Consider the following 20,538-nt stretch of genomic DNA (forward strand, 5'->3'; position numbering starts at 1 on the left):
GCACGGTTCGGTACGCAGCACCGGCACGGACACGGGGAGTGAAGCTCGTGTGGTTAGCCGAGAGATAAAGAGAAAGAGAGACGAGAGGAACGAGGCCTCCGTCAACGACACACTTGTTGTTCCTCCGGAGTAAATTATTCCCCCCTATCGGGTCGCGGAGAAGTAGAGAAAGCTTTCGAGTCGCGGACGCCTGACGGCTGACGTAGTGGCGCATTTTATTCAAATAATCGCGACGACCGAACACACCCTTGCATTACTCGACGCAACGGCGCGCACCGGCCTCGAACGCGCCGAGCCACGGCGATCACAGCAGCTAAGCGCATACCGGCCGACGTAGATACGTAATATACGTTTGTTTGCCACTCTTCTCATCTATTGTTTACGGTTTATGGGTTCGATGATTTCCATGATACGACAATATTTTTTTCGCAGGATTTTTCATCGAGATATTTCAATGAATTTCACGTATAAACTGGCCGAACTTGTTGCTTAGCCTTGCGGTTATCGATCTTTCAAATCGCCAATCTTTCTCCGAATTCGCAGACTGTGTAAACAATTGAATAAAATTTATGAAATAGCATTTAACAACGATAAATTTAAATGAAGTCGCATGACGTTCGAGGATATACAATAAATGATTGTACCCTGAAAAAATTTGGGAAAGTAGGAAAGTCCATTGTGTTAGGTTTTCTTGCTAAAGTTGGCAATGTTAGAGCGTTTGTAACGTTTAAGCTATATTTTGTATACATAATTATTACACATTTGCAGACTAAATAAAAAAGTAATAACATTGACAACAAATGGATAACATTGGCATCAAATGCTTGTATCACGGATCAATTAGTTATCAATTAAAAACTGGACATCTTAGTGAGTGGTAACAGGCAATTCTATGTACATAAAGGTCAGTAAACACTTGCAATAAGTTCGCAAATACTTAGAATTACAAAGTGATGTCATATGTTTATTCGGTTTAAAAAAAAAGCTAAATTAATCTCAAGATTCTGATATAGATTAACGTTGAAAATTTTCACAGTATTATCAAGATTCTGACGATAATCTAACAAAATATCGTATTTTGCGTTTACGTATAGTATTCCATGTTCCGCCAAGATGAATTCAACGAGATAAGTGACGAACAAGCAAGATTCGGTAGATTCAACTTTTATCACGACTTACACCGAAACTATAACATTCATTAGCACCAACAAATTCGTGATAACAACGTGACAAGATCAGTATGTTCGCACGATCCTCGTATTCATCGCTTCGCGTTCAAAGAAAGAGAAAAATGTTGAAAGACTATTTTCCGAAATCAGTGAAAGATTCCTTAATTCTCAAAATCCCTGATCAGCCTATTAAAACAAACAAACTAAAACTTCCAAAAGCCATCTATTCTATTATTTGAAAAGCTCTTTATCGCGAGGCTATGCGATTTCTAAACTATAGACCAGAGAAACAAGATTCTCATAAATCGACAAACAGCTACTGACATTATTTCCAGTAGTAATATCTAAAACCAGCAGGCACGTCGACAACTCGTGTACTTAATTGCAAAAGAAGGAGGATCCACAGTCACCACATCATTTAATATACACGTAATTTATATACACATAATTTAAATGTACAGCTGCCAACAGTGCTAACTGCATTAAAAGGTAATAAGCACTGCTCTATTTTAGCTATTAATTTGTAGATATACGTGTGTTGATAAAATATACTGTTACCGCAAACCAACCAAAGTGGTTGGTGATAAGCACCGGTTCTAATCATTAATTTGAATATTTTAGCAAAATACACCGTTGTTACCGCAAACCAACCAAAGAGTTTGAATATTTATGAACGCCAGTGTACAATGGTGTACATCGTCAAACTACATGTTAACTCGCGATAGATCCGATGCGTACACAGTAAACACATTAAACGTGTAAACTGATAAACGAAATTACAATAAAGAAAGTGAAAAGGAAGACGTAAAATAAAAATCTTAGATTTAAAAAAAATGAGAAAGCTGGTAAAGTGAATTAAAATCGCGCTTCTCTTTTGTAAAATCGTGCGTACGTATGCGCGTACGAGGTATGCAAGCTTGGAATCGTAAAGCCATCGAACATAGTAGAGACGCGAACGGAGGAGCTCGTAATTTTATAGGCCCCTGATTAAACTTTTAAATCGAATGACCAATGCGGTTCGCTTGGTAAGCGGAAGTGACGACCCAAGCCGCTCACCTCTGCACTACTAACGCTCCGGCGCGTTTCAGATTTGAGAACGAAGAAAGCGCATCCCCGAAACCTTTACGGGCTTAAGGCTGCGGAACGGACGTCGTCGCTGTTGTACCCTATATACCTTTCTTCTGACCTCAGACCGTACCGGCCATTACGTGCGACTTCCTGTGACCGGGTGAAACAGCGATCGGACATCTCTTCGGCGACCTCATGCTGTTCGTTCCATCCAAATATTTCGGTAAAAATAACTAGTTGCCTCGTAGATAACTTTATTAGATTTCTTTCCAATTTTGCAATTTATTTCTGCAGATTCTCGTCTCAATTGCAGTTGCTTTTTGGGTTTAAAATTAGTTGGATTCGTTTTTGGAATATTGGCGCATACATATGTATGTACTTATAGTGACGTACAAACGTATTCGATAAGTTTACAGTGGCGGACAGAAGAAAGTTTATAAAATAAGAAATGTGAAAAGATACTATAATTTTACAAAGTAAAATAAAATAAACATAATATATAGCGTAGGATACATGACTGCTATCAAAGTGGTAAACAATTTTTCGTACAGAAGTTACTAAAATTCACAGTGTATTTTGAACTTTCCTCTATCCGCCGCTTTACAAAAACAGTTAAATTTAGTCGATCTATTCAGAATGTTAGAGAAATTTGTGCTACTTTGTGGTTCTTTTAGGTTGAAGAGCGTGTTATGCGAACAAAAATACTATTGATAAATAAATATTATTTATTATCGCATATATATTCATTTAAAATGCTGAAGGATTAACGCGTTGAAGAGTATGCGGAAGACTCTGTCTATAAAAGAGTTCCGCACGTTATAATATGTGAATTTACGATTTCAAATGTGATTTCGATAGATACAAAGATGCAATGTCGGACTCGTATATTATTTTTCAATTTTATTTGTCTCATTTCATATTTATAAAGTATACCAATTTATTTATATACTAACTGGAAACAAATAATTATCTTCATAAATACATTTTTGAGGAGATTAAGTTTCTTTGGTATCTTCTCCTGTGTTTTGAACTTTGATTTCGAAGCAATTAAGATACAGACAGAATTACAGTCAGAAGTTTTTGCAAATGACCTTATTTGTTAAAAAAAACGTAGGTGTAATCAAATCGAACTTGCAATATTTATTCGATCTACGATTTCAGCAAATTGAAGATCCTTTTCAATTTAACCTACATCGATGTTAATATCGTAATACTGTACAAAATTAATTAATATTTAATTAAAGCGTAAGTGTAGGCTATATCAATGTACAAGGAGATATTCCATTCAGCTGTCAATGCTTTCGTTTCTCACTGACATAAAAGAAAGAAATTAAATAATTATAATAAAAGGAAATTATGCAGGAACATGATTCGTCCGTGTGCGTATTTTGTCAAAGAGAAGACAGTCTCGCGAGGAATAATATCCGGCTTCCGACCGAGAACTTCGAACACCTCAATTCGTTAACTCTCACCTCCATTGTTTTCGACAAAGGCAATTTTCCTTGGCCACAAGTGAATTTTCATTCCTTAATAAATCACTGTCAGTGTCTGATAACGTCAGCCTTTTAAAATTCCCTCGAAACCCGTGCACACGAACGCGCCACGCCAGCTAATACAAATCGCTCATTTGCGGCCCCGCGGCTCCTGTGCCATAATTATTGTATACACGCACAAGTAATATATATATTTGTAACAATACGATTAACCTCGCATCGTTCGCGTAACACGTTAAGTTTCAGTTCTGTTTAACGCACCGCGATTCTTCGCGCACCGAATGACCTCGAAATACGTTTAATATCGAAGCGATTATTAAGATTCGTTGTGCGAAGTTTTGTCTTTTCACTTTGAAATTATCGTTTCTACTGATATTTTTAAATTCGATTAACATGTTATCCTGTTGTTTTTAAAAACTGACGTTTAAATTGATTCTGAAGTTTAATTTGAAGAATCGATTTTCAAAATTTTGATGATCTTAAAATATAGTTCTTTTCCTTATGACTGCGAGTTTAAAGTTTAAACGCGACTTCATGAAATTTCCAGAAGCCGATTTTTGAAGCTAGATTCCTGACAAAGTGCCAAAATTTGATTTTTATCGTTATAAGCGAACGTTTCGAATTTAAATAACGTTTTCCTTTATATTTTCCACTTGCGTGTTTTTGATAATTCTTTGTACAGTTTGTCTATATTTTTATACCCTTTGATAGACTTTTTCTGTTTTAGATCATCTCGTTGCGTAAAGTGCTTAATATACCTTGCACGAAACAAGTGCAGACACGTCACGATACTGTTTTCGACATGCTCGGATAACGAAAATAACATAAAATTGAATAATAAGCGTTTAATGTCAAACATTATCGATTAAGCTAATAGGCGAATAATTTTACACCTTGAAATTACCATGTGTCGAAGTTATTACATATTTCTTGCTACGGTACAGCAAACGCGAAATTCTGTTATGGGCTAAAGTTCGAGCTGCCAGACTGAAATTTTGCATGGTTTGTTAGCCACCTTCTACGTACTATCTATAAATGTTGCAAGTTTGAAATAAATTAACCTTTCACGTACGAGCAGACTTCTTGCAGTCTCGTCATTCCTTGTTACCTTTAAATACATCATATTTACATGTATACAGCGTATATAATACAGTTTGCTCCTAAATGTTCATTTCTTGTGCAAGAATTACTTCGTTTTAAATTTCCAGCTTTTTTGGAGCTGATGGAATTAAGACAGTACACAGTCCAAAGATAACTTTCACATTTAGACATTTAATAATTTTAATAGTCCTTTTACAACGAACCATTACATTTTTAAAATTCGTTCAAATTTGCATTATTGCCTATATTATTGCAATTAAATGATGATCTGTCTCGAGGAAATGGAAGGTGAACCTAATCTCAAACGAGAAAAAGGGCTTCAAATTGTTTTACGTTAGATAAGTACATTTACATTAAACGTACAAAGATGTGAGAAATTATGTAACGTAAGAATGAGATATACAGAGGATATAGAACGTATTGACATGTATCTTGTTATGTTTGTTTTAACTTTTATATATTGAAATATTACAATATGTTTAAAATGTTATCTTGATTTATCTTAATTAACAAAATATATCATCTCAAAGTTAGAACTGTAAGAATAGAGAAACGAACATACTGAAACAGGACCTCGTTAGGAAACACGAACAGGTACAAATAATTTATTTGTCCATCTTCTGCCTACTAATACCTATTGTATTGACACGTTCCTTTAACATCGATTAAAATATTTGACGAAAAATAAAGTATACTAAACTATTCCCTCCTTATGTCATTTCCAAGAACCACTTAACTTCCTTCAAGATGATCTACTACACGTATAAATTACTTCAACAAGAAGTTTATCAAATGAAATATTCACACACACATACACAGGCAGATACAGTTGTGGTTGGAAGAAAGTATAAATTTGCATATGAGTGTTAGTAACCGTGTACTAGATACGAGACTCGTTCACAAAGTAATATTCGATCATGTATAGAAGGATATAAATCGATAGGATGTGCTTGAAAGAAGGTCACTTAGCTTAATTCATACGTTGACATAAATCATACAAAATTTTGTACTTTAATAATTAATCTTGTCACGTTAATAATTAATTGTCCATACGTTCAAAACAACTATACGAAGTGAAAACCTCAGCGATGACGAAGTGCGATCTCCCGTACTTTTACGCTTCTTGAATGCTGAAATCATTGTTCCAAGAAGAATTTACCTTCGACTTATAGCAGTTTTCCAGTAATGAAGCTATGAATTTGTAAGATGATGGGTGCAGCAATTAAATACGGGCAATGAAAAAATGATAAATTCACGAAACGAGCCTGATTTCCATTTTCTTGCAAAATTTAAAGAGTTTTCGAGCGGATAACGCAAGAAACGATGATTTGAAGAACGACGTGAAACGATATGTGGACTCGCGGCGGAAGTGTGTGACAAGGATAGATACGTACGAAAACTTGTGTAAGGTTACGATAAGCGTTTAAGTAGGAATGTTGATGGTATTGAAAAATAACCGAAGTTATAAATAAAGAAATAAAGAGATCTTTTTAATACGCGTTTGCATAGTTATTTAAAAACGTATTACTTGTATTACTTCTCAAGTACCTCGTACTTCTCGTCATATTAATAACAACCATCTAACTTAGCATATACATTACTTCTATTCGTCGCTCTAGAAAAAGATATAATTCAGTTCTCTAAAATTACTATAAAATTACGATAAAATAATCTTTCAAGCTTTATTCGTCAATCACTGTACCAAGATACACAAAGTAAAATCTTTCCGAATGGATCTCCAGAACCAAAGAAAAATCTCTGCAATTAAAACACGTAATGGGAACGAAAGGACAGAGAGAACCTGAGGTGGAATTGCGATTCACGGAAACGTCGCTCAAGGAACGCGGCTCGCCGCTGAAAGGAGGCGATTCCCTCGAAATTACCGTAATTGATTTTTATCCGTAATTAATACGTAGTAACCGACCAGTTGTCAAGTCACCGATCTGAGTCATCGTGATCGCAAAAATTACGGGCGCAATCTGACGCAGACGGATAGTCCGCGAGTCGCGTCTTGTCATCGCGGCCGGCTCTCTCGCTTATTATTTTACCTTCGTTTGCCGATCGATCGAAAGCTGTTGTTGCCCGTTTGAAATTCGGGGGAAGTCCAGGTATTGTTCGATCGCGACGCACCGAGAAGCTTCGTGAATCCCGACGCGACATTGATACCGAGAAAAAGCGGCACGCATCGCGTAGTTTATCGTTCATGGAATTATTGACGTTTCGTCGATATAATTGATGTTTGCGAATCGGCCTCGTTGCTTCGACGATAGGTTGTCGACCTTCGGGGATCGATGGAAATCTTGCCGTTTTTTCCACCGCCAGCTGTCGAGAAATTGCTCGTCGATTTTCATCTTTAAGCAGTTTGCAAAGAAATTTCGAACAGGCAACGGGAAAAACTTGAATTTATTGAAAAGAGGAAATTGAATGCAGGTAGAATTTAACAGAAGTTTGACAGCAATTTCATAGATTTCGAGCATTAAACGGTTGTCAGGAATTTATTGGAGATAGGAAATTGTGCGTGTCATTATGAAATTATATAAAATTTAACAGAAATTCGAGAGGAACAAGAAATATGTATCGGGGAAAACGTTTTGAGCACTGGATTCGTTTATTTTATAAATTTGTTTCTTGTACAATTACGTTGATGTGTAATGCTTGGAGGAAAAATATGTCTCTTACGTAAAGTAATAAAAATGATAATAACTAGATAGTTAATTAAGGAAGTTGCAGTTAGTCAGAGTGTTCAATTTCCTCGATCTGTGATCCTAAGTATTATAATTTTACATACGAGTATATATATAAACTCGAGAATATTATGTAATTTTCTTCTATTCTATCTGTAATTGCTTGTTTGGAGATTCCATTAGCGTAGACAATATATCATCGACGCTTCGATCCTATAAATAATAATCCTTACGATGTTCGCGTAGAACATGTCGTTGCAACAAGTGCATTGCATAAAAAATTACGTTGCACGGAAAAAGTATTATAACATAATCAAACTTCGTATTTCGTGCACGTTTCCACATTATTATGTTTCACCTGTTTTATCGTTTATGACTTTCAACGACGAACGAGATCAAACGAATGTAAAAGGAAGCTTTTTCTTAAACGGCTCAACTCGCCACATTTCATTTGTCATTAAAAGTTTGATCGTTAAAGGAGAAAATCGAAACGATTCTACTGTCAAACTCGTGACACAAACTCGTGATCGCAATTGATCTAAAATATCGCGTGATTGCAAATGAAAATATATAGATAGCGAAACGAAGAAAATCTTCCAACTGATGTGTGTGTGTGTGTATCGAGCCAATTGGCTTGTCACTGATCGCGTAAGCGCCATACGAACGACATTTCGAAGAAAAAGGCGGTGGATGTTCGCTGAGACGCGTCGAGTGTGGAAGAGACGACACGTTGAAAATATACATCACTCCTTGACACTTTGAATCTAGGCTACGAGAGTTACTCGCCGGGACATGTGACTGAATATCGTGACATGGTTCGCGATCCATGCGACGGCCGCGCGAGCAACGGATGGAACCGACCGGAACAATTTTAATGAAGATGATTTTCGTCGCCAGGAAATGACAACAGTTGAGAAGTCGATCTCGGAACCGTTTTATTTTCGTTTTTCTTCCGTTCCACCGGCTACTTTCTTCCACTAACACGCGTTTGTTCGTTTCGCTAAAAGCAAGCGATTCACAAAAATATTTCAACATTTACTATATACAACATTCTGAAATTTCTTTAATACCGTGTAAAAGGACACCTTTAGCATTGTCATATTGGCGAAATTTAAAACCAATCTGAAGCAGTAGTAGTAGTAGTGATAGTGGTATGTAATAATATTTATTTATTGTATGAGACTTCCGCGCAACAGAATATATATATACATACAGGGTGGTCGGTAACTGGTGGTACAAGCGGAAAGGGGATGATTCTACGCGAAAAAAGAAGTCGAAAATATAGAATAAAAATTTTTCGTTTGAGGCTTTGTTTTCGAGAAAATCGACTTTGAATTTTCACTCGGTACACGTGCGGTACGTTATAACGGATCTCACTGTAGATCGTTGTCTCGATGGAAAAATTAAAAAAAAAGATGTTATTCTATATTTTTGACTTCTTTTTTCGCATAGAATCACCCCCTTTCCGCTTGTACCACCAGTTACCAACCACCCTGTATATATACACATATAAGTGTACGCGTGTACGATAATACAAATCGTGTTTTAATTTTATGCAATAGATCAACTGTTTCGTAAAGATTGTGGTTTGTTACTGCTCGGCAGATTAATTTTCTTTACCTTGTTTCTATTACAGCGTCTGACTTGTTTTCCTATTCATTCTCCTAAGTAGAGGGATCTTAATCTCATGCATAATTTTACGCATGTATCTTCTATTAGCTTTTCTCTTGGAGCGAGATAAATACTTGGAATCTCCATATTTTTTAAGGATAATGCTAGTCCACATTAAGATCTATATTGAGCACACTTGATTAGAATATGTTCCAATGTCTCCATTTCGCGTCTACTGCACAGTTTGCAATTTAAATTGTTGTTAATGAAATATGTAATACTCTTGACGTTTACCGTCTATCCAATTCTACCTGATAATGCTAATCGGACTAGGTTCTTTTGTAGGTAAGAGGTATATTTAAGCCTTTTTTCCTTTTAGTATATGTCTTCAAGTTATTTATACAAGGACATTGTACGTATATGCATTGTATGTAATCAATCTGAAGTATATGGAAGTTACAAGATGTTTACTTTAAGATTTGAACTCAACCTGAAGTTATTTACGACATTATAGTTGTCTGATTAAATATGTTTGTGATCTCTGGAAAAAATATATTTGCACTAAATATCTTATAGCTTCTTGTGCATATCAAATTTTACCAATATTATCATATGGTAATAATGAGCATAAAACAGTGGATAATGTGGTAATGGAAGTAATGAAATTTCAAAATGTTTTGCTGAGCACACATAATATATTCACAAAAAGTTTCTACAAGTATGTCAGCCACTGTGCGTGATGTCTAAAAGTCCTAGAGCTGTAATTATTTGAATCTTCTTTTGACAGTCTTAGTACTCAATAAGATTGAACATTTAGTGGAGGAACATCGTGTTTTTGAATTAAGAAGTGGTATACATATAGCACGAATATTCTGCACGTTTTTGCATCTTTATATACTTTCCTCGACAATCATAGCATATACCAACTTGCAAGAAAAGCAAAACAAATATTCATCGTACGCGACACGGTAATATCAATAACTCTAAAATATCTTTTTCCAAAACAATACTTACATTCATACAAACCTCAACTTGTATACGTATATATGTGGTATCAGGTCGTGAAAGACCTAATTTGTCAACAGAGAAACCAAAACGAAACACCAACATTACAAGTATTACAGTACAGAAATAGCAACATTCTAGGCTCGATAAATTATTTGTCGTATCATGGAGAGGACCAAATAAAAAATTCCATAGAAACGGTTAATGCAATGATCTCAACGAACTAATAACAAGAAAGAGAGCATAGCTTCTTATCAAAAAGCTATCACAAGTATAAGCTTGAAATATTCTGTTGAAACGAATAAGAACTCGTCGGGAGCCGAATGATACTCTGATATCAATGGCTGCAACATTGCGAAATATTAGGATGCTTTTCGCAAAAGAACGTTTACGCTCAAAGCCTCAACTTTGATAACTGCGTGATGTGGTATCGTGAAAGCAAGAAATCTCAAAGGAAGAAGTAATTTGTTAACAGAGAAAGCAAAAATCGCGCCGATACGTCAACCGATAAAATACCAGAGGATAGAGAAATACCAACATTCTAGTCTGTGCGCATAAATTGCCCGTCGTATCACGGCCGAACGGAATAGAAAATTCCTCGGACATGGTCAACCTAATAATCTCGGACTGTTTAAAGAAGAGACTTTTCTGCCGTTTGGTTACGCCAATTCCACGTAATAACAGTGAAATATTGAATCCGAGCGTAAACTGCAATTTAATCGACTCACGGCACGAATGTCTGCGGGACACGAACGAGATCTCGAGTTGGCTCGCTTCGAGGTTCCATGTAAACGAGAAAATTCTCGAAGAAGGGAAATGCCGTGGGGTCCCCAGGGGGTTCGTACCCACCGACGCATCGACCCTGTTCCTCTCGTCGATCCTTTACCTTGTCTCTCCCTTCCTCTCCACCGGTCTTTCTCCTCTGTTTTCTCTGTCTCTCGCAAGAGAGGATCAACGATAGTGATTGGCGATTACGTTAACCAAACACCGCGGTATACGCCCCTGCAATTTGCCTGAGGATCATCTTCCCCTAATCGCCGCGCTAATAACAGGATTACCGAGGCCTGACCGCGGAATCGTATACTTATCCCTAATTCGCTGTATCGTTATTAATATATATAATACAATTGAGAACGTCCCGTGGCTGCGATAAGATGACTACGTGGTCGAGGCACGTGCGAAAACGCCGAAACGCCGCCATTTTTCGCGAGTCCCTCTATCCACCACCACGTTGTAATTTCGGATCAATGAAAGGGGCGAAAAATTACGCTCCTCCCGTTGATTGATTGATTTTTCCCGTTTTATAGTTACAGTCTTTGATTGCTTACTTTCGTCTTTTTCTTCCCCTCTTTCCTTCGTTTTCAAGCATCTTCTTGGGATTCGATGGTGTACGAAATAGTGTTTTACGGGTGGTATTCATTCGTGAAATTTCGTGGATTTAATCATTTCGTATGCGACGGATCGGTCATTTTTCGTGTTTTACGAATTTATGACTTGTACGGTTTTATAGAAGGCGAAAATATAATACAAATTCCAATGTCGCGTATTCCAGTAACGTTCAATTTAGTCGCTGTTTAGCTTCTTTTCATTTAGATTACTCTAAACTCTTTACTAATCTATGAATGGTTAATGAAAAAAGACATGATTTATTTTGTCCGTAGATTTTAGAGACAGATCGCGATTCTTCTTCTACATGAAACGACATTCAGTTGTAGAGATCGAAGAAAAATACGTAAGTTATCTCGTTCACGGATGCGACAGAATTAAACAATAACGAGGATAATCCGTATCAACACCTATAAATTTTATAAGAAGTTGCTTTATTTCTTATTGCAATTGTCATTTAGGGAACTTTTAAATCTGCCTTCGCGTGTATTATTATCCCTCCCCCTAAGCAACCTTATTTTTACCGACGTCATTTTTTTTCAGTTTTTGTATCTTAGAAAATTATGAAAAATTCTTAAATATTAAAAGTCATTCAACATAAAAATTCTTCCAAGTTCCTAGAATATCACTCGATAGTTTTTATCGCTACGTGTTACCTTAATTTGTTTGAAACAAACTTTTTAAAATAAAATTTAACCATTTAATTAAATATGCAAGAAACGAAAAGTTACCTAAAATTACTGATCGAAAATGAACTGGTATGCGTATGAACGGTTATATACGTACGTATTTTGCGACGTAAAACACTGATAAAATTATACATACTTAATATTCGCTAAATTTTTCTAATAAATCTAACGAGTAGATGTCCTCATACTTATGTAGCCGGCAGTATGTTACTATTTGCTTCTTATTACTACTTATTTCGCTACTAACGGAAAAATGCAGTTAAAAAGCAGAAAATACTTACGTGTAATGGGAATAAGAAGGGCTGGCCTGCTCAATGTGCGTAGCCGTTGACAAGCCTTGCACGATGGCAGCTGAGGGATCCCTAGCTGGCGAAGAATTTTGGGCTGCTGGTACAGCGTGATGGTAGCGCTGGCACATTTCGGCCAAATTCCACCCATGGGCATCCATATATTAACACTGCTTCGATTTTCTTTGGCGTACCATCCATTTCACACGCGTTATGACACTGTCCTCTTTTTGGTCCTCCGTTTCTTACTTGAATACCGTATATGTACTCGATTCACTTCCCCGTCTCGTCGATTACAAGCGAATCTGAACAACGTAAGTTGCAACGAGACGCACTCGCGTGATTATCGTCCATTTCCCGTCTCGAGACTTTAAACATTGCACTCAAATCGCGATCTTCGACGACAAAGAAAAATCCAAAACGACGATCTTCCTCGCTCTTTCTTCTGGTACAGGATTCTGCTAACAAAACGAAATTGTACGTTAAGTTAAGTTAAAATTATTCAAGTTAACTGAATTTAAGCAATTTAAAACCTGTTTCGACGTGTCATTCGTTTGATTTGAAATATCCTCTTAACCTCTTAAACAGTTATGTCACATAAAATATACACACGAAAACCACAATCACATTGTGAACGGCGGATATAATAAGATTATGAATGTTGCTGTGTATCTAAATGTTTACGTCGAATATATATATGGAACTGTATTGTTTTGGATCTTGGAATAGCTCGTCACACTAACCACCTTCTTCAAAGTTATCCGTCTTTTTCTAATAGTAAGTTCAGTCTTCAAAGCATTGTATTGCTTATGATATAGTATAATGTATATGTTAGCGACGAAAAATCATGCAACTGTGCAGTATTTTCTCAATAATGAAACATAACGCTTGAGGGATTAACACTAGAATTGTCGACGATTCAAATATGAGACTTTAAAATTCCATTGCCTCAAAAAGGCAGAGATTTTATTAAAGAAACATTTAAAATTTCAAAGATGCACCGTTGTGGATTTATAAAATTGTTATGAAAAATTGCAAATTGGTCATTTCGCCTCATTTTCATCAGTCACGTTATTTGATGTCAAGTTGCATGAATTCAATCAATCTGAAACGCTTTAGTAACATGTTGGTTTGAAATACTTCTTCGAGTTACAAGCGAAACGAAGAATGTTTTAATCATCTTCGACTTGAAAGAGCCAATAGCTACTAGCAACGTAATGTTATTTCTAATTTCATGCTCCGATGTTGGTTCCCTAAATCAAGTCGATTTTGTCACAACCAAATCGTTTATTGTATTGCGCAAATCATCAACATTTCAAATCATTATCGCGTCTTTCTCTATCTAAGCCCTAGATACAGCAAAACAACTGCGATATATTTTACAATCCGATTCTTCGCTTGATTCTTTTTGCTACTGATTTTTCAAACGTTCCTTGATACACTTACAATATCTCTCATTGTTACAGACATTCCACTAATCGCCATTTCTTTCAACGAGGTATCCATTATCTGGCTAAAATCAAATCAACCGAAACGACTTCGAGTCAACTAATCTGATTTAAGGCTTTATAAACATAAACTCGACGTCGCATTACGTAACTCCAAATAATTACAAATTCCAGCGACTCAAATTCAAGTAACTTGATTAATTCAGACGAAGCTTCGGCGTTAGGAATTCCACGATGATAGATTAGTCGAATGGAAAAAGTCGAAAGGTTGATAAAAGCTGACGAAGGTAAACGATAGAAACCATAGAATACGTGCACAAAGATTCTGATGTTCATTACATAATACTCGGACTGATCACGGTTTAAAGGCCGGGTTAATGAAAGTGTCTGGTTAATTTCAACGGCGATGAGTCGGTAATAAGGTTCGGCTAATGGACGGGTTCAAAACGCGATACGAGATAATCATTGGTATCGGAGGCTCCGATATCGATCGGCTTCTATCCGCGAAACAACGATCGGAGCGTTAATCACTACTGTGCGGCAAATCATGCGAACAGCTATAATCGCTATCGATATTATGGTCCATCAAATCAGAGGTATCGTCGAGTTGCACCTAATCTAATATAGGAAAGAGAATAACAAGACCTCGAGGGACCCATCGATCGATCCAATTTCTTCGTGGCGATATTTTACGCGATCACGTTCTTCCGTGGCTTTCTTTCGCTATACACACACACGTAGTGGCGTACAAAATTCTTTTCATAAATTCATATTTTAAAGAATTGCTATCGACTTGTAAAACTTATTATTGATACAATGTATTGGTATAACGTATTGTATACTCCATTAGCAAGATTGGTTTCATTTGTCTCGCTGTTAAAAGCGTATAGATAGGTCTTAAAAATATTGAGTAACATACATATATTACATATTTCTATTAAATGATTCTATAACGTAAATCGTTTTTATTTATAAATCTTCGTAATATATTTTCGTAGTCCGCAGTTAAAAAAGATCGTTATGTCCCAGTCTAATTCTTTTTATTCTACTGAACTTTCAAAACAGTAAAAATTTCTTCGATACAAACGAAAATTCTTCTCCAGGAAACTCAAAGGTAAAATCGCCCATCGTCTTATTTATAGAAGCTTAATACCTTTTACCTATTAATAAACAGTAGAAAAAATATATATAGCAAAAATATAACGTATATCGTAAGAAAATCGTTAAATGTTCTTAGCTCGACAGCCTTCCACTCCTGGCCTCATGATCAATCTGCCAATGACAAACGCGATCAGATCACGTGAAATATACGCTTTCTCGCTGTATTCGAATAATTATTTATTTCCTTATTGTCCATGGTTGACGAACGATCCAATTATCGAGGAAATAGGCCGCCAATAATTTTCGGTACCTCTTGCAAGTGGCACGACACAGAGACCGTGGACCGTTTTAAACTTATAATTTCCTCCAGAAATTAATCGTCGACTACTGGGTTGGGCTGGCAAGCGCCGTTTCCTTCGTGGCTTAAGCGATTGGGTGTTAATCACGCCGGTGACCACGGTATATGTATATATGTACATATACACATATATACATGTATATATACTATATATATAGTAGTATATATATATATATAGCATATATATATACATATATCGTAAAGTAGCCAATCGCCAATAAATTACCAACGAGTTATCTGAACGAGTCGACAGTAAAACGTTGCGTTTCTCTTTTCTTAAGATGCAATTAACCGTCGCGGGCCTGCATACGATTTAGCACCTAAAAACTATGAAACCAGATACCCACGTTGCCCACGAACCTGTGATCTTATCCCGTCACACTGCAAACTTTAGAAAGGGAAGCCGAAGATGGCCACATAGCTCGTCTCTGTATCATCTAAACGCGAGCTTAAGGTTTCCGAGTTTTTACAGATACCGGGAATTAACGACATGTCGAATATTTCCAGGTACACGCGCTTCTTCCATGCAAGATCATTAAACGGTGACGTTTAGGGATAGAATAAAGAACCGTTAATAACGTATCCCCAATAAATCTCGAAAATGGATAACTTCACGGACGTTGATGAATTCGATGAATTTGAATAAAATCAATTTTCCAGCAGCGTGGTTCGCCGCTCGATCGTTCGCGTTATAAATCACGATCTTTCTAGGTTAATCGTGCCTCGTTCCATTAGCACGAAAATTGAAATTTCCACCGCGAAGCGCGAAGAACACGGCGCCTCGATCACTTTTCGATCCTCCTATTCTCCGCGACGCGACGGTGTCGTAGCGTAATTCGAGAGTCATCCGCAGGAATTCACTCGGCAATCGAAGCAACGCTTGAACTTAGACCTTTCGTGCGCCATTAAAGCCCCCACGACACACGTGCAACGCGCGCGCATTCCATTTCGAAAACCGACTTTTCATCCTGAGATGGAAACGCACCGCGTGTGCCGCTTTGTATCGAATCGGTGGTCGTCAATTATCAACGTGGAATTTCCAAAAACGTCGGCCACCGTGTGCACGAAACGAGAGGGTGAACTCGTGGGCTCCTCGAGGCGAAACGCGGTTAGAAAGTTGCTGGTTCGGGAACGTTGATTTACAATTTCCAGATTTTACAAGCCGTATATCGAACAATCTCGCGCGGTAATTGTACGCTCATTACGCGGCTCTTGCATATTATTTACTTTCTTCGCGAGTCACCGCCGCGATCGGCCAACAGGAGATGCATATCGCCATGAAAATCGCGTAGAAACGTCGAATGAAAAGAAGGAGGGAAAGAGAGAAAGAGGCGAGGAAAGAGAAAGAGGGAGAGGGAAAAAAAAGGTTGGCACGCGAGGAAAAAGGGACAAGCCGCTCTCCCTGCCAAGAAACCGATAATTTAAGCGGATTTTTCAGCGTGACATCGTTACGCGACTCCGCGGCATTCCGTGTGCTTTCGTGCCTCCATCCTTGTAATGACATACACCGTGCGATGCAACGAATATCGCGTATCGATCTGGCATTATGATTATTATTGCGTTATGGCTTGCCACGATTGAGACCTTCGTTCGTTTGCAACGCGCACGCATACGTGTGTACGAATATGTGGACGGTGGGGCACACGCGTTTATGCGCGTACACTTTAGATTCTGATTTTATATCAGTCTCGTCTGGACTGAGCGAATATTATGCAGGATTGTTTGGTGAAAATTATAGCAACGTAGAGACGGGATACGCTCTTTCTTTTTGAAGAAATTAAATTTTAACTACGCTTTAGCTGCGTTGCTTTAGGTATTTTAATCCTAGTTATGTATGCTTTTCTAACATTAAAAAATATCTTCAGTTTGAACCAAATATGAAGATAGTCTGACCGATGTGTATTTTTCGTTACAATTTTACGTAGAACAATCTCTAAAAACGTTGCAAATTCCTCTTGTTTGCTAAAATGAAGTTGAAACATGGAGGATATGTTTGAAAGACTTTGTTCAAGGGCAAAGAAGAATAAAAATAGTTGATATATACGTATTGTGATAAAGCTTTGTACGACGACTATAATTTTCCAGTCACATTTTTTAATAGGGTTAGATAACTGACGTTATTTAGACAAGGGGAAGATAGGTAACCGTATTTCTGAATTTGGAAGGATAAACCAAAAATATTTACTTGGATGAGAAAGTTAGTGTTAGATGAAAGAAGATCTGTCAGACCAACGTACGTAAGCGTGTGATTTGTATATTCAACATTCGGAGTATATTGAATGACAAAGTGGTAGACACTCGAGCAACAAACAACCAAAACTACCTCATATTTCACCAAACTATAAACTCATTCAACTAGCTAATCCAGTTCTACGAAACAGCTATATAAAATACCTATATCTTTATCAAGCGATGATATACTATGTCAAATATTATCAGTTTCGATTTATAACTATTTATCAACTAAATTTCCGGACTTGTTTCACCTGTAATTCTTCAAATTTCCTAAATTGTTCGTGCTAAAAACAGAAATCACTCCATACCATAATAGCGTCAGAATTTATATGGTATCTCAAACACTATACATCATACAGCCAACATTATACATCATTCATTTTAATGACCCTATATAAATGAAGTTTAATTCAAACTCTGCAAAACTTTAGCCGAAGAAAAACGAAATTCGGAGAAAACGGACGTGGAACATCGCAGGTTTTTCCAACTCATTGGGGACGATTTACGGTCTCGTTATCGTGCTGTTGAGCGTGCACGTCTCAATCGTGCGACGGACACGCTCAATGCGGCTAGTTAGAAGCGTTTAACTCCTCCATCAGACTATCGAATCCGACCTGGCCTCTCGAATCACCGTATTATCGGTTAAACTATTACGACGTCAAACGACGACGAGGTCGTTCGATTTCATATGACGAGGACACGTCTCGATGGCGCAAGCTTCGATTTATAATGCACCGGTAAAATTCGAAAGAACGCGGCCATCGTTCATGTCTATTTTACATCGTGACAACGAACGTAGGAGATTAGTCGATGCACCTTCGAGAAAATGTCTATTGTCTATCGTGGTTTATCAATTGTTGGTTAATGACGTGAATGTTGAACTGTGATTTACGGAGATCGTAGCTCATTATCATTTCAGGTTGTATCGAGTGTGAAATTACAGCATTAATGGAGGTATTTAACGCTTTGCACGTGATAGATATATGGGAAACACGACGTTGCACATTTTGGGCAGATGATTTTAGAATGGGTGTTGCATAGGCATAGATTTGAGGAAGAGTTACACATTTTTTATTGTATACAATCGAAGATTACATGAGAGAAACGTGATACGCTCGTTTTCGCTGATTTTCTAATTTTAATATCGCTTTATGGTTAAAAGAGGATTTTAATATGACATATCTTTTTATTTAAAATGACGACAAAGTGTTTTAAAAATAGCTGATGAGTTGATCGAGTTTTGTGGAAGCCAAAATAATTATTAAGGCAAGCGATATTTTAATTAATTTAACTTTTCGAATTTTTATATAATTGCGATTGTTGGACTTTTAGGATGGAATATTTTCGAGATATTTCGATGATGATGTATAAATTTAAATTTGTTCTCATTAAATTGATTAATGATTAATTGATAATCTGATTAATTTAATTTCAATGACTATATTGTCAGAACATAACGTTTCAACGAAGAGTTATACATTTTAATATGTTTGCATAAAATGGAAAATGTATTGAAAATTGGCGCTGGAAAATTTAAACACAAAGCCAGGTTTTGATGGCATGAGGAGATTGCGCGATTCAGCATGAAGCTGAAAATGAAGCAGTAATAACTAACTCGGGGAGTGTGCACACCTTTTAGCCTTGGTAGATCACGATAATATTTCTGAAGATCGTAGAACACTCTACGCGTGATGTTTCATAACGTGTAAACGTAATTTCAGGGATTGGTTAGTGCTACTTGGAACTAGGTAAAAAGGATAGCGTAAAGATTTAACCCCAACTTTATTCTCGAGTTACAGGTATTCTATCTACCATTATTTCTTATCACAGATCGATATCGTACTTAATGAAATTTGTTCTTTAAAAGGATACTTAAATAGTTTCTCAGATATTTCTTCTTACGAAACTTTCGATATGTTCAACAATTTCGAATATTCTTTCAGTTCATATTGACAAGTAATCGAGTGCCATTATCCGCAGCAACATTTACTTTTCTCGGCTCAATTATCAAAACGGAAAAAGTGGCGATAACTTGAAACAAAGATCGACTATAATACAAGTGATAAACCTTCGAACGAATCGCTTTCCTTGTTATTATCTACTTTAATTTCACCCTCGTATCGAACTCACACGTTATAAAACACCCGTATACCGCCTAACTCTAATAAGCAACACCCACGCGAACGAAAGATCGAATTCATCTAACTGGTCTGGAAATGCTTGCCGTGTGTGTAGAAACTCAAGCCACGGGACTAAACGATACCAAAATTTTCATAATACCTGCTGCTTCGAATCGATTCTTGCTTACGCAACGAAAATCGGTCGACGAAAGCAGAGTAAAAGGAAGGCGATGGAATAAAAAAAAAAAAAAACAAGGAGCAGTCGGATACAACCTTCTAAACACGAGCAAAGAGACCTTGCCAAACAGCTCGTTCGCGTTTCGATTTTCGACACACGAAGCCCTGATCGAAATCGGTCGGGTATCGATCGGCCGATCGATCGGCGCACGAACTCGGTTATCGACTCTTGGATCGCCGTTAACGAAGGTTTCACGGTGGATTTTCGAAAAATCGACTCGAAGCGCGCGCGTTGCCTCCTTCCCTCTCCCTCCCGCCCCTCTCTCTTCGTCTCTCTTCCTCTTGTACACCCACGCGCGGCGCAACGACGAAACCGGCCGCCGGCTAAGAGAGAGTGTATTTCTCGCTTATTATCCTTTCCTTCGATTTCCTACCGTAAGGAAAAAGAATACTCGACTCGGATCCTGGCCTATGTATCGACGGTATCGTCCCGCTGCTCTCGCCGTCTGTGACTCACACGCGCGGCCACGTTAACGTGCACAACTCGCCTCCAAGATTTACAGCTCATTACCGATTTCATAGCCCCGAGTCACGACCGGGTCGCGG

At 37.4% G+C, this 20,538-nt stretch overlaps 1 protein-coding gene across 3 annotated transcripts in view; it reads right to left on the reverse strand.

The window, feature by feature from the left end:
* Positions 1–20,538, reverse strand: part of LOC100747716 (putative transcription factor SOX-15) — a 69,543-nt gene that overhangs the window by 46,700 nt on the left and 2,305 nt on the right. For 2 of the 3 annotated variants that reach the window (XM_012381104.3, XM_024365011.2), the window contains exon 2: positions 12,488–12,954. In XM_012381104.3, the coding sequence (XP_012236527.1) occupies positions 12,488–12,654 (167 nt within the window). In that variant the 5' untranslated portion in view covers positions 12,655–12,954. The remainder of the gene's footprint in view (positions 1–12,487; positions 12,955–20,538) is intronic. The other variant, XM_024365012.2, reaches the window with a different exon arrangement.

This window comes from Bombus impatiens, unplaced genomic scaffold, assembly GCF_000188095.3.
Source record: "Bombus impatiens unplaced genomic scaffold, BIMP_2.2 scf_0127, whole genome shotgun sequence".
Lineage (NCBI taxonomy): Eukaryota > Metazoa > Arthropoda > Insecta > Hymenoptera > Apidae > Bombus > Bombus impatiens.